Source organism: Sinocyclocheilus anshuiensis, unplaced genomic scaffold (assembly GCF_001515605.1).
Source record: "Sinocyclocheilus anshuiensis isolate Anshui unplaced genomic scaffold, SAMN03320099.WGS_v1.1 scaffold643, whole genome shotgun sequence".
NCBI lineage: Eukaryota > Metazoa > Chordata > Actinopteri > Cypriniformes > Cyprinidae > Sinocyclocheilus > Sinocyclocheilus anshuiensis.
In genome coordinates this window covers 859,607-874,535 of record NW_015551067.1, presented here as the reverse complement: position 1 = coordinate 874,535, position 14,929 = coordinate 859,607, and the positions used below count along the sequence as shown (strand labels likewise).

General features: G+C 37.6%; 1 protein-coding gene across 2 annotated transcripts in view; it reads right to left on the bottom strand.

The window, feature by feature from the left end:
• Positions 1-8,853: 8,853 nt before the first annotated feature.
• Positions 8,854-14,929, bottom strand: part of b3gat1a (beta-1,3-glucuronyltransferase 1 (glucuronosyltransferase P) a) — a 30,394-nt gene continuing 24,318 nt past the window's right edge. For both annotated transcript variants that reach the window (XM_016452064.1, XM_016452065.1), the window contains 2 exons: positions 9,224-9,327; positions 8,854-9,060 (listed from right to left, as the gene is read on the bottom strand). In XM_016452064.1, coding sequence (XP_016307550.1) covers positions 9,241-9,327 — 87 coding nt within the window. In that variant the 3' untranslated portion in view covers positions 8,854-9,060; positions 9,224-9,240. The remainder of the gene's footprint in view (positions 9,061-9,223; positions 9,328-14,929) is intronic.

Here is a 14,929-nt window from a genome sequence, read left to right as displayed (position 1 = left end):
CCCTTAGTAAATGTGATACAAAAGGATATGTTTTATAAAAATATTTTTTTTCCTGTTCCAGGAACCCTGTGACTTAACCTCAATCATACAATAATGCAATCATAATATAATATGCAAATCATAATAGCATCAATTTTAGCATTTGTGCTATTTGTGTCCTGCAGGGGATGCAATCTTCACAATCAATTTTTGACCCTGTTTGTATGTTACATTCAGTATGATATTAAACTCTCAAACAGTTACACTCACACAAAGGTCAAGGCTGCCAGAGTCCATTTTTAGGCATTTTGCTCATAGCGGTTCTGTTAGAAGCGGAGGAAATTTATCTGACCCCCCACAAAAGGTCAGTGATTACTTGAATGATATATGGAGGGAGCTCTCTAGAACCGTGAAGCTAATTTATCCAGGGGCGGACTAACCCATTAATCAAAGGTCGGCAACCAGCTTGGGCCCCCAAAAGCCAAGGGCCCCCTAAAATGCTTTTCAAATATGAGATGCGCATTAAGCGCGGACACGCGAACGGTTGCTGTTTAAGGTGTTTATTACCATGAAAACTGTCTGTGTGTCCGCGTTGAACATGCTTCTTGTGTATCCTGCTTGTAGCAAATGAAAATATCATACATCTGAAGCTGTAATTAAATATTGAGCAACAGTGTGTATTATATGTTTATTGTAATTTATTACTTGTGTGTAAATGTATAATTTCCTTTTCATCATTTTTTTTCAGTTTAATTTAAATTTGTAGTTAAAATAACTAAAAATAAATGTATTGTCACGATCACCAGCTGGAGTGCCCTTGATAACCACTAGAGGGCACTCCATCCCATACCTCTGTCACTCAGTCTTGGACTTAATTTCCCACAAACCTTTGCCCGGACTCATCAGTACTCATTGTTTGCACATGTGTCTCCTTAACCCTGTCTGCTCACCCTATCAGTGCGTTCCAAAGGGGATATATCGCCCTCCGAAAGGCACTTTGGAGTGAAAACAATCATGGCCGCCATATTGAAGAGTCGTTCCAAACCGAAGTGCTCAAAACTGGCCACTTCAAAAGGCCTTTCAGAATGAAGGATTTCGAAGGGTACAACTGATGGACACTTCGGGTTCCCATGATCCTTTGTGCTGACGGCGCCTCCATGTGGGCACGTGATGATGACGCAGAAGGGCACTTCAAGAAACAGTTGTTTGGTCCCCTACACCCTTCAACCCTTCGAAGCTCTCACTCCGGAGGGTAAACCCTTTGAAGGGATTAGGGCATAGGGATGAGCCCTTCCAAATGGAACGCAGGGTATATATAGCCTGGTTCATTCAGTCATTCATGGTGAAGTCCTGCATGTGTTGCAGCTGCATTACTCTGTTTGCCTCAGCCCTGAACTCTGTCATTGTTTGGACTGCTTATTGTGGGAGGTAGACCAGAGGGGCAACAGGGGGAGGGATGGAGGGCCAGGCCCATGGACGGAAAGTAGGACTGAAGATTGAGGCGAATCGGGGAGCCAGGGTGGAGCTGAAGGAGCAGGTATCCAGGGTGGGGCCAGCAGATCAGAAAGCAAGGGCGGAGCCGAAGACCACCAGGGTGGAGCAGAAGACCACCACAGCAGGGCCGATGGAGCAGTGGTTGATCGTGACATGTATATTAAAGTTTAGAATTAGACAGCCTTTGGAGAGTGTATGCAATTGGGCTGACCCCAGGCACATACAGTAGGCTTACGCCGGTAACTCATCAGTGGACTTTCCTCATTAACATAGGATATTTTTTGCACTTTTCTCATTCTCACTAATTCAAGTTTTTATATTAATGAATCTCTGAAGGGAACCGACTGTCTTCAGAAAAGTTTCGATGGAATTTTCATTTTGTCTGTAAAGTATATAAAGTAGCGTTTTTGAGCGCAGAGCTGCTTTGTTTACAGCTGTTACCGGGGAAACCGATATATTTCCGAAGTTCCAAAAGCGCCTCCTACTGGCAGAGAATGAATGTACATTTTCAATAATCCAGTCTGTAGTTTTTGATCAGAAAATCCACCCACATAACCCTGCTTTAAATTAATATAATACTTTATACTTCTGACTCATCCCTTTTCTTAAAAAAAATGGTTTAAAGGCTCAGTTGTGAGGTTTATCATTTTATAATATATATATATTGAGCTGAATCGACACCATATCTTCACATAGTATCACCAGTTCACCACTAAATGAAATGTAGAATATGCGGTATTTACATTTTAGATCAGTAGTATTCCTGGCTGTCCTTAAAATTGCTTCTTGTAAACAATTCCCTAGTTTGGAGGTGCGAGACTCTGATGCTCACTTAGGGACCTTGTATAACCAACAGATACAGCATATTACTGTAGATACAGCATTTCTATCATACTTGCCAATTTATACTTCTTTCTTCTTAAAAATAATTCCTTCTTTTCCCAAATGAGGTATTCATCTTTCAAATTTACTTTGTTGGAGTAAATCCCTCTCATACACACTTAAACTACAAATCGTTTGTGCAATGTTGTGTTGAATGAAATGTGATAGAATTTGGAATACTGATTAAAGGGGTCATATGATGATGCTAAAAAGAACATTATTTTGTGTACTTGGTGTAATGAAATGTGTTTATATGTTTAAGGTAAAAAAAAACCACATTATTTTCCACATACTGTACATTATTGTTTCTCCTCTATGCCCCGCCTTTCTGAAAAGCGTCGATTTTTACAAAGCTCATCGGTCTGAAAAGCGAGGTGTGTCCTTTAAATATGAAAACGTACTTACAGTCTGTGAGTAAGAACAGCCGGCATTGTAGTCTACTCTACCAGGATCAGGAAACAGTCCTCCATAAAATGTGCTGCACACATCTGAATATTTGGGTTGTTGAACTGTTCTTGAACAGTGTAATACAACTTAACCACTGATTTCTAGTCGTGTCCTCTTTTGGAAGACCAAACAAAGTAGTTTCGCTTTCACAACGAAACACACAGCGTCTTCACGACATGGCGGCAGCAACAATACTACAGTGAGAATAAAAGTTACGCCTTCTTTCTTTGCATGAACATTTGGGCGGCGTTATGCAAAGCTTCCCACATCGTGACGTAGACATGTGGGGGCGTGTTAGAACGAGCCGTTTTAGGTAGGCGTGGTTGACTCTTAACTTTTATAAAGAATATCTCTTTGGATTTGAGACTTTAGTCTTTGCAACTTTACAGATCTTCTTTATGCACCAAGAGCTTGTAACACTCCAAAGAGAAAGGAAAAATTGAAATCGCATCATATGACCCCTTTAAATGGTGTCAAAGAACATAAAAACAACAATATTAAAATAAGTAAGTGCCATAGCAATAGGTCTGATTAGCATAAATGATGAGTACAAACAGGAACATTATGGCGGATTTGATGAGATCTGTCACAACAACAGCTTGGGTCTGACTGTTAAAGACTGTCAGCTGCCTGGTGTTGTGTGATGCAACAGATCTTGTGAATATTTTCGTGGGTTTCACATTTTCTGTGGTGTTCAGAAGCATGTGGTTTCAATGGCTCTTTCATATACACTGGTTTTCTTCAGCAATAACATACATTAATATTTCTCTCATGTCACATGTTCCCCCACTTAAGTTACAATGATTGCTATGCCCCTGGTTCTATTTAATACAGAGCCCCTAAAGGGACATAGTGATAGTAAAAAATGAGAAGGTAGGAAAAATTATATTTCAATGCTTTTTCATTTGTTGGTGGAACACAATAGTTTTGCGAGAGAATGCATATTTTGTGAGCAAATGCAGTTTCTTGAGGAAACGCAATACTTTGCGAGAAAACGCAAAAAGCATTTTTCTTTCAATCACAATATATTTTGAATAGTTTTCAAATACTATTCAAACATTACAGGACTGCTGCCATCAACACTTCATAGTATAATTACTTTATACCTTCATTTAAAACATTATGAAACAGTTCCAGTCTTCAAATCTGATTGACCCAAGCTGCTTTGCTATTGCTCCGTTTGTCTGTGTTCACACCATTCCAAACTGTAATATACAGTGTTGAGTAGAAACTGAATAAATTCTGTGTGATTTGATGAGTGGCTGTTTCAAAGTAATGGCAGCTCGTGTTTTCTCTTGCTCAAATGATCGCTTCAAGCGGGTTTCTCTTGCCAGTGAGAAAATTAACAACCTGGAGTGGAACCAATGGAGCCGGCTTATTGCAGCATGCATTGACTGGGAATTGGAACTTCGCTCCAATCTCCACATATATGCTGCCCCAGTCCAGCTTTCAGTATATGCTCCATTTGACTCGGTGACATTACATCCTTTGCTCTTCATTGAGAAATGTTGTTGGTTTGTTATGAAATGAAATTATAGAAGAACAAAATGCGCCTCCAACAAAAACATCACAGTTGAATGAAAATCTTTTTTGAATTTTAATTTTACAGAATGACTGAAGACTATTCCAACCTGAAATGCACATCTTTGAAAACCAGAGAACATGATATTAGATCAAAATAATTCCCGGTTAAACGTTTTCTTACTTAAGGCAAGATGCCACAGGTGAATAAGCTAAAAATAACTAAGATATCACCCCAGTTGATTAATCACATTAGGCAATTTTTCTGGCTCAGCGCAGGAGATTTTGAGAAAGGCATTAAGAATTGCAATAAAATAAACACGCAAAATAGCCCAACAAATCTCAATATTGGCCAGTGCATGAAAAAACTATGGTTTTGCCTGTATAGTGTCTTGCCTTAAGTGGTAAGATGTGCATATGACATGCACGTGTAAAGCAAAATCATAAAAAAAAAAATAAAATACTGAAATACACATCCAATAACTCAAAACACATTATTTTTTTCCTAACACATTTATTATTTTCTGACATTTTTATTCTCTTTCGTTCTGAGATGATCTGTGGAACAAAAAGAAGAACATTTACAAGAGCAACATGCAGAAATGTTTCGTCTTGCAAGTAAGAGAGAAGATGAAGGTGGGTGTTTTCGGGCAAACATACTAATTTCAGCAAAGCACTTAGTCTGGGCAATATGGAAAACCTGATCACTTTTACAAAAATAGATGACCAAACAGCCTGGCATGATTTTGGATAATTATACAACGGTGCTAATGTGGCTCGGAATCAGATTGTAAATCAGGAGAGATGTCCTTGATTACTGGAGGCTTGTGCCGCAGGTCATAACCTAACGTCGGTTTCGTCAACAGCTTTTTAATGAGCCGCCTGTTTTGTTAGTCCATCAATCAAGTCCCAGTTCAGTAGCAATATGAGAAAACAAAAATGGGTCTGTGCTGTTTGTGAGCTCAGCCAGTGTTTCATGAAATAAGAAAGAAACAGACGTTTTATATTTGAGCGGAAGTACAGCTTCATAAGAAAAGACTCTGTAATGTAAATAAATACATAAATATATCAATATAGAATAAATACATAAACCTCGTACAACAGTTGTTTTTCTTCAACAATACATTAAGTGGGGAGTTTGTGGCAGCATCTGACACAAAACAGATGCAGCTGCGAAAAAGAAACAGGCTAGAAGGCAATTTCTTGACGAATGAATTCACATGTTCATATGTCATCTTTATGGTTTGCTTTGCTTTGCCTCAGCTATCGTGTTCTGGTTCTAAAGCAAACAATTTTATCTCAGCATCACCGTTAAAGCAACTAACAGGTGCCATGGTAATTGTCTTGCAGTGTTAGTATACATGCACTCGTGTGCTCTGAAGGTGAATGTGGAAAGAAAGGATGGATGTGGTTTTTCAGAGCATGAAAGGAAAACAAACTTGGCAGAGAAGTTGACCCCTATGAACCACAGACTAATGAAATACTGGAAACACAGATGTGAATCAAATAAAAGCTACTGCAAGTGTCTCCATAAAGATGGTTGCATTTCAGACAGTCGAAATGCTACAATAAAGTCCTCGTTTTTCTATGGTTTTCATCTTTTAATGGACTGAGCTTGCTAATTGCTCAATAAAAGAGAATGTGAGTTGAGGGAAAAAAAAATCTGTCTTTCAGTTTAATGACAGTCCCGTCCTTCATTAGGCTGCGTGTGTATTGTCTGGCCGTTCTGAAGGCCTCTGTGAGCTCAAGAGGATTTTGAAACTCAGTAGGGATGTGGTACTTTGTTAGCCGTAGATAAGAGCGCAGAGCTGTGTGTTATTATGTGTGTGCTCACTGAAGACTTTGATTTCACACAAACTTCAGAAATTACAAAGAAATGAGGAGTTGCTTTTTCTGAAACATCCTACAGCCATAATCCATCACATCCCAGGAGGAGGTTATGTCCTCAAAATTTGAAAAGTTTTATCCCATTAAACGTGCTATGCACCCTAAGCCTCACAACTGATTGATGAGCTAATTATGGGTTGTTAAAGTGACAGTACAAGATTTACTAACCCTTTCAAATCTGTCAATGCCACCCAAACGAAGTGAGAATGAACTGGCAGAGGAAAACTTCTGTTCCTCAAATAATGTTCTATGGTCAGACATATGAACTATTTGTGCTTTACAATGTTTAAAAAAAAAAAAAAATGCTTATGTATAGCTACAAGTAACGCAGCAAACCTCGACATCTACCCGTAAATGTATTTTCCAGATGAAACATGAAACAGCTGGAGGGCTTGCTTGCTTATTTGTTTACTTTCTTTCCTTTTTTACTTTTGTGCTCAGGGTATAAAAATGCACGTATATGCATTTTTCATGATACAAGTGTTTACAGTGTGTTGATTATAGGTGCTGCAGAGGGCTACAATATACTGTTGCTTCTTTTAAGCCAGTTTAAAGCCCAAAGTATACTTGAATTTTGATGCAAACACTTTCAAAATATACTCCAAACATGCACACTAGAATGTTTCATCCTTGTCTAGTGTCTGCGCCATTTCTTTCCAGAAGTTATGACCGATAAACATGTCTTTGTACTCGTTTAAACAAGAGTGCCGGGTATGTATTAATTTCCTCACATAAGTGCTTGTTTATTGTGGCTGTGTCTCTGGACTTAAGCCCAAAGTGTACTTTGGGTTTTGGCGCAAATACTTAGCGATGTTGATGATGATATTTACATCAAGCGCACTGTACGCATATCTTAGCATATGCATAAAAACCTGAGTATACTTTGGGCTTAAAGCCACCTTTTCATTGTCTACGCACTTGTTTGTGAAGCTACAAGTCACAACACAAGTATTTACCCTACGGTTAATGAATAGCTGAAAACATGCAGTAATAAGACTAATTTTGGAGAATAGAAACAGTGTAAATAATGATGTTTATTTATTATTAACGCCTATTCTACAGAAGCAGCAGGTATTTAGGAGAGAGTTTTTTTTTTAATTATCGATAGTTTACATTCATTCAACTTACGCAATTTTCAACCAGCTTTATATTGTTACAATGTTGTTAGTATATGTAAGTGAACATGATTTGTACTCCTTCTCCATGTTACCCGCACCCAGATATCCCCATTTATTTGTCTGGAAATGTCTGTCAAATGACGCAAAATGTGTCATTTGGCTATTAACCATACATATACTACTTCATTACAACATTATTGTAATGATGCAAACCTGGTTGAAAATGATCCTTTAATAAAAGGATCAAATTAATCTGTTTGCTATGCTAGTCTGTAGGCTAACTAAAACAGACATATAACATGATTTTGTAGTAATTGTAATCCGGCGCTAAACAGAGTACCCATTAAAAGTTCTTTAAGCCAATGGTATCACTTGAGGTCCCAGTGGAGACCCTAATTTTTCACAACACTGGAATCCATAAAGGATCGGACCATTGCGAACAAATTTGGGTCTATAATCTGACGTAAGCACTGAAAAGGCGGCTTAAAGTGATTCACAAATTTAGTAGTCTAATGCTAATCAGGCCAGATTTATCGTAATATTAGCACAGGTTAAGATTTTTTGCACGTGCAATTTCAGTGATGTGCCTTGAATATTCACTCACAGTTTTTGATATAAGAAAATAGCTTTGCTTTATGCAAGCATACATTTTGTTCACTCTAGATTCCCAGGTGGCTCAGTATTAGCTTCATTAGTACAGCAACATGTCTTCATGACATGTCCCCTCTGCAAAGCCCAAAGCTTCGGTTTGACATATAAATACATCTGAATATTTACTAAGGCGAGCTAGCTCTGTGCTGCTCTCGGAGGCTAGCCCAATTAATATTGAATACTAACATTGTGAAACCCTACCCATCAGCTCTGTCTCCTTTGGTATAACCACTGTGAACATGTGTGAAGTTTTATAGATGTTGTAATAGTTAAACTATGGATTCTTACTTTAAACTGAAGTACAAATACAGTAGTTACATTGTTTGTTCTGTTGAATGCTAGACCACTTTATTTTAAAGTCTCTGTTTGTTCATCTTTAAATTATATTTACAACGCATGTCCTAACAGGAACAATGGACACACAGGAACAAATTCAAGTGCTATTCATATCATTTAGGTCTTAGTCATGAGAACCGTGTTACAACTTTGTAATCACTAAATCCAGTATAGCAGCTAGCCCTGTTATATGATAGAACTGGTTTAATACTGCAAAGTGACGCTGAATTTGAACTAAGGCAAAATATCAGTAGTGCTGTGCTAGCAAGACAATAATGTAAACGACAAAAACATAAACTTAAAATACACATTATGTAAAAAGAAGACATTCCCTTCTTTATGTTTTTAAGTATCAATCCGTTAGAGGTGAAGGAACATCAACGTTCATAAATGGATGACTGTTCGCTCTTGGTCAGTCTTTGAGACTGTTGTAACCATTTTTTTGTGTCTCTTCTTCATCCAGAGTTTATAAAACCATGGAAGTGAGGAGTTTTATCAGTTCTCACATGTTCCCTCATCAATTTACATAACAATTTCCTTTCTGTCTAGTGCCCTCTGGTTTTATTCTTGCAAAATACTGATGATATTGCCTTAAAAAAGACTAATCTGTGCTTTAGAATAATAAGTCCATATTGTTGAGCTTGTTTAGTTGTGGTTTACAGGAAAAAGCATCCAAACTGTTCAAAAATGTGGTATTAGGTAATATCTCCCTGCCATCCCCTTTTGGGTCCTTCTGGAAGCATCCCTGCAACACAAAGTAAGAAGAATGTTCAGTGTACAAAGCCACACTTCTGTCACTTAGAAGGGCCAGATGCATTTCAAACACATGGTTCATGTCCTTCAATGACCCCATATTTGCTCAGTGACACCTGAGATGATTAAGTCTGAACAGATTGCTTTTTCATTACCGACACCGAAGCAGATGTCAGATCTCCACGTTTGGGTCTGTAAAGCCTTTCTTGCCTTCGTTCACCAGGACAGGTTTTTCCGTCCGTGTGTGCCACACAAGAATCTGTAATTAAAAAAACCCAAACATTACGGTTTATGGAGTGGAGAGAGCAGAATTTGATTTTGTGATGATGAACAGTTTCTCTTAGCTAGGTCAATGACATCATATTGAATAGTCTGGATCTATTTATGTTTATTTATTTTAAAATACAATGAAATTGCAATTCATACACCGTCTATGATAGGCATGTTTTTCATTTCTGTATTAAAACAGTATACATTCACCGGCCACTTGATTAAGTACACCTGTTCAACTGTTTGTTAATGCAAATATCTAATCAGCCAATCACAAGGCAAGAACTCATTGCATTTAGGCATGTAGACATGGTCAAGACAATCTGCTGAAGTTCAAACCGAGCATCGGAATGGGGAAGAAAATTGATTTAATTGACTTTGAACGTGGCATGGTTGTTGGTACAAGATGGGCTGGTGTGAGTATTTCAGAAACTGCTGATCTACTGGGATTTTCACACACAACCATCTCTAGGGATTAAAGAGAATTGTGCAAAAAAATTATTTAAAAAAATCCAATGAGCGGCAGTTCCGTGGGCAAAAATGCCTTGTTGATGCCAGAAGTCAGAGGAGAATGGCCAGACTAGTTTGAGATGATAGATAATCAACAGTAACTCAAATAATCACTCGTTACAACCAAGGTATGTAGAAGAGCATCTCTGAACGTACAACATGTCAAACCTTGAAGCAGATGAGCTAAAGCAGCAGAAGACCATAACGGGTGCCATTTCTGTCAGCTAAGAACAGGAAACTGAGGCTACAGTTTGTACAGGCTCACCAAAACTGGACAATATATAAAGGTTGCCTGGTCTGATGAGCCTCAATTTCTGCAGCAACATTAGGATGGTAGGGTCAGAATTTGGTGTAAACAACATGAAAGCACGGATCCATCCTGCCTTGTATCAACGGTTCAGGCTGCTGGTGGTGGTTTAATGGTGTGGAGGATATTTTCTTGGCACACTTTGGGCCCCTTAGTACCAACTGAGCATTGTTTAAATGCCGCAGCCTAGAGTATTGTTTAAATGCCACAGCCTAGAGTATTGCTGCTGACCATCCCTTTATGACCACAGTGTACAAATCTTTTGATACTTCCAGCAGGATAATGTGCCACGTCACAAAGCTCAAATCATCTCAAACTGGTTTCTTGAACATAAGTTCATTATACTCAAATGGCCTCCATAGTCAACAGATCTCACATCAAAGAGCACTTTTGGGATGTGGTGGCAAAAGGGGGTCCAACCCGATACTAGCAAGGTGTACCTAATAAAGTGGCCAATGAGTATACATATATAATAATTCAAAACCATACTAAATTTAAACCATATAAAACCAACATGAATACTGTTAAGTAGTGCCTGTCTTTGTGCCTTCGCTTTGTGTTCGGACATTTATGTTGCTTAGTTTCCTGTTCCCTGTGCTTGTTTTGTAGTTCTGTTCTTGAACACTCTTCTTTATTATTGACTCAACTTTTAAAGTTGTTCTTTTAGTTAAGTCTTGTTTTTAGAATAGTTTTTGCACAGTCTGTTCTATTTTTCTGTAAGCTCACTCCCTGTCCTATCATCTACTGTTAGCCGCCTCCTACACGGTAGTGCTCACAAACACTCAGATATAAAGTTTCTCCTCAGCAACAGTGCACCATCCACAGTACATCTCCAAATTTAGCATGGTGATCCTCATGGAGTTTACAACATCTCCATCACAACATCTCTCTGGGTACAGATCTGAAGTGCTGAAATATACATCAGCTATAGCTATTGTGTGTGTGTTTGTCTAAATGTCTCTCTTGGTATAGCAGTGAGATAAAAGAGACACTGTGCATTACATTTTACTCTACCTATTTATGCCATCAAGCAATCTGTACAAAAATTATCTGCCTCAATACACTTCCTGGAAATTGTCTTTAATGTCCAGAGGTAGAAATACTGTCTGACTCATCCTTTCTCTTTCATCTCCCTTGTTGCTCTCTTTCCGAAACCACTGTCATTCTGCTCATTGCCTTCTGAATAATTTCTAATAGTGTTGAGATGGGTCTGGAGGCCCCACTTCCACTTGGGCTGCTAGTGGAGGTTAACAGTCCCACTTGAAATATTGGTGCATCTGTTGAGTTGTTCCGGTGTTTGAAATGCAGTTCATGGAATCTCTTGTGCACCTGTTCTATTCTTTGGGGTAAACAGACAGCGAGCCAAGGAATTGGTTCTCGTTTGTCTGCCTCTACATGGTTAAAGGTGCCATAGAATGGAAAACTGTATTTACCTTGGCATAGTTGAATAATAACAGTTCTGTACATGGAAATGAAAATACCGTGAGCCTCAAACAACATTGTTTCCTCCGTCTTATGTAAATCTCGTGCATGCAAAAGACCACTGAAAAATAGGCGATTCAGAACATAACACTGACTGTGATGTTACAGTCGGGATCACAAATAGTTACGCCCCCAACATTTGCATATACTTCCAAATAAGGTAAAAACAGACCATTTCATTCTAGGGACAAATCCTAGGGTTGCAAATGGACATGTAAAACCGTTTCTGGAGATTTTTTGCCCTTACCTAAGCCACATACCTTCTATGTAGATATCAGAGAATAATTTTAAATATTGTATCAATGCATTCTATGGCACCTTTAAATCCTGGTTTAGTCTTGTCTTAAATAAGGCATCCCTGAGCTCAGTAACGTCAATTAAAGCTCCGGGTGTGTGTTCACGGTGTGTGTGTGTGTGTTCACTACTGTGTGTGTTCACGGATGGGTTAAATGCTGAGCACAAATTCAGAGTATGGTTCACCATACTTGGCCACACGTCAATTCACTTTCACTTATAAATCCCTTCACAAATCACCAATTAAAACATCAAACAGCCAGTTCCTTATTCTTTATGCATATACACACAAGTCTCATATGGACATACAGACTTTTGTGCTATTATATCATGCATTTACATTTATGAGGCTTTTTTATTTTTTTCAAAGTGATGAATGATGAACGCCACAACAGAAGTGATTCATCCTGGTGAGTCAGTAACATGAGAAGTGCTGCAACAAATTGTTCCAGAATTGCTCAGAAAATATGAGCTAGTACAGAGAGAGTGAGACACTGTGATACAACAGTTGTTGTTGTTTTTCTTTTTCTTTTTTACAGTTGTCCTTGGGTGTTTTTTAGGTGAAGTAGATAGACTTGGCTTCATGTATTAAATGAGTAGTTCAACTATACTTAAAAGCTCATTTTTTTATCTAGCCTTGTATTGTTCCAAATGCTGAAGACTTTTAGAAAAACATTGGGTCTCATTCAATAATAACTGTGTAGATTATTTCGTATTTGTGTGCACCGGGGAACTTCTCACGAAAATATTTCCACCTACTTCTCAACACATTCATTTGTTCTTAACCTCACTGTAATGTTAATGAATTTGGAGTATTCTAAATGAATGACTGCATGCTCGAGGTTAGGCATTTGCATAAACATGCCCAAGCCACCTCCATATAAGGGCTTTCCACACAACCTTTCCTTTACAGCCTTTCTTTACGAAGACGAGTTCTAGCCTGTGAGCACGTGCAGAAAGATCCTTGAGCAATGCCAAGTGTGTCATACTCAAAACCAGTTCACTGCAAAAAATGCTTTTCTTACTTTTTGTAAGTATTTTTGAAAAAATTTTTTTGTCTTGTTTTAAGGCAAAATATCTAAAAATTCTTAAATCAAGAAGGATTTTCTAGACAAGTACAAATTATTGTCTTGTTTTCAGAAAAAAACAGTAAAAATTAAGTGAGTTTTTGCTTAGAACAAGCAAAATAATCTGCCAATGGGGTAAGCAAAATAATCTTATTTCAAACAGAAAACAAGATTATTTTGTTTACCCCATTGGCAGATTATTTTGCTTGTTTCAGGCAAAAACTCACTTAATTTTGACATGTTTTTGATGATAATGATTTTTACTTGTCTAGAAAATCCTTCTTGATTTAAGAATTTTTAGATATTTTGGCTGAAAAAAGACAAAAATTTAAGTAAGAAAAGCATTTTTTGCCGTGTTTAAACACAATAAACACCAAGATTACAGACCTCTCATTAGCAGCTGAACATAAAGGTACCTGTGTTATACAGAGAGACCTCGCAGCTTGAGCTATAATGCAGGTTTTCTTACTCTTTCGTTGTATATGATGAAACATATTTATGGTGAAATATCTATGTATAAAATTTATGTCAGGTTTATGTTGTGGTTTAGTTTTATGAGTTCCCAGTTCCGTTCATACATCAGTTTCAAGTGGTTGTTCTGATCCTGTGTCTTGATCTCTCTCTAGAGTGATTGCTAATTTGAGTTAATGTTAATAAAATTTTGATTGCTGCAACTAGATTCTGCTCAAACTCATCCTTGGTGCAACCACTGTGAACTGAATCTTAAAATCGGCATAAAACAGAAGTTGTGATTGTCTTTTCTTCTCAATTGGGATACATGTGACCCCGCCTGTGAAAACCCAGCTAAAGTTCCATAAGCTATAAGATAAAGTAGTCGTAGCCATAACAATGATAAACATATGTAATTTGTATTAATTGCTGTAAATTATAGATTATATCAAGGGATTCGATATACAGTACTCAAATTTTATTTTATAACATGATAAATAATGAAATTAATTATATTATTGACACTACGTTTTATTAATTTCTGCAAAAAGAATACATCTCTTCCTAAAAACTGATTTCAGTGATCTCTAGGTTTACTTTCGACGCAGAAACACCTGCTGGTTCTCATCATTCGGTTCAGAAACTTTTCTAACATTAGAAAGTGCAAACACACCTTAAAGTCAATCCACACGAATGGCAATCAGGTCAGTGCCAGGAAAGGCAAGAAAACGGCAACTTTAGCTGGGTTTGGATTTCTGTGTGGATTTTTTTCGTGGCATCACCGAAATTTCAAGAACAGCTTATTTGTCAAGATAACTAGCTTATTTTGAGTACATTTTATGCCTGTGATGTGTCGAAATAATTCAGTCTTTGGATGTTGATCATGATGTTGATGCTTCCGGTTGATGAATTCCTATCTGTCATGAAGTGCAATGCTGTGAACAATAAGGGTGCAACGGTTCAACTTATGGTTCGGTTTGTATCACGGTTTTAGAGTCATGGTATGTGCTATGTTTAGGGAAAAAACGATATTGTCAAATAAAAATAAAGAAAATAAGAACAAATAATCTAACTACAAGCAACAGCACAAATAAATAAACAGTGAAAAAAGATACAAATAAAATAAACAGTGCTTTTCAGTTTTTTTTAGGTAGGTCTAACATAGTTTTTAGGCACAGAAATTGAATAAATCAAATGTAAAATAACATTGCATATTTGACTGTATAAATTAAAGATGAATCCTTATTAAAGTTACAAAAGTTATTCAGTCAAGAGCAGTGAGAGATTTCCGTGTTGTTGCTGTTTGATTAACATTAAGAAAGTGCTGTCACTTTAAGAGAACGCACTGATCCAGTACGTTCAGCCGACTATGTCTGCTAGGATACTCACCAAGACGGGCATTTTGACATAATTTTTGTGTGAATTTGTCCATTTAAACACAATACTTCACAGAGAGCTTAATATTTGCGCGCGTTCTGAGA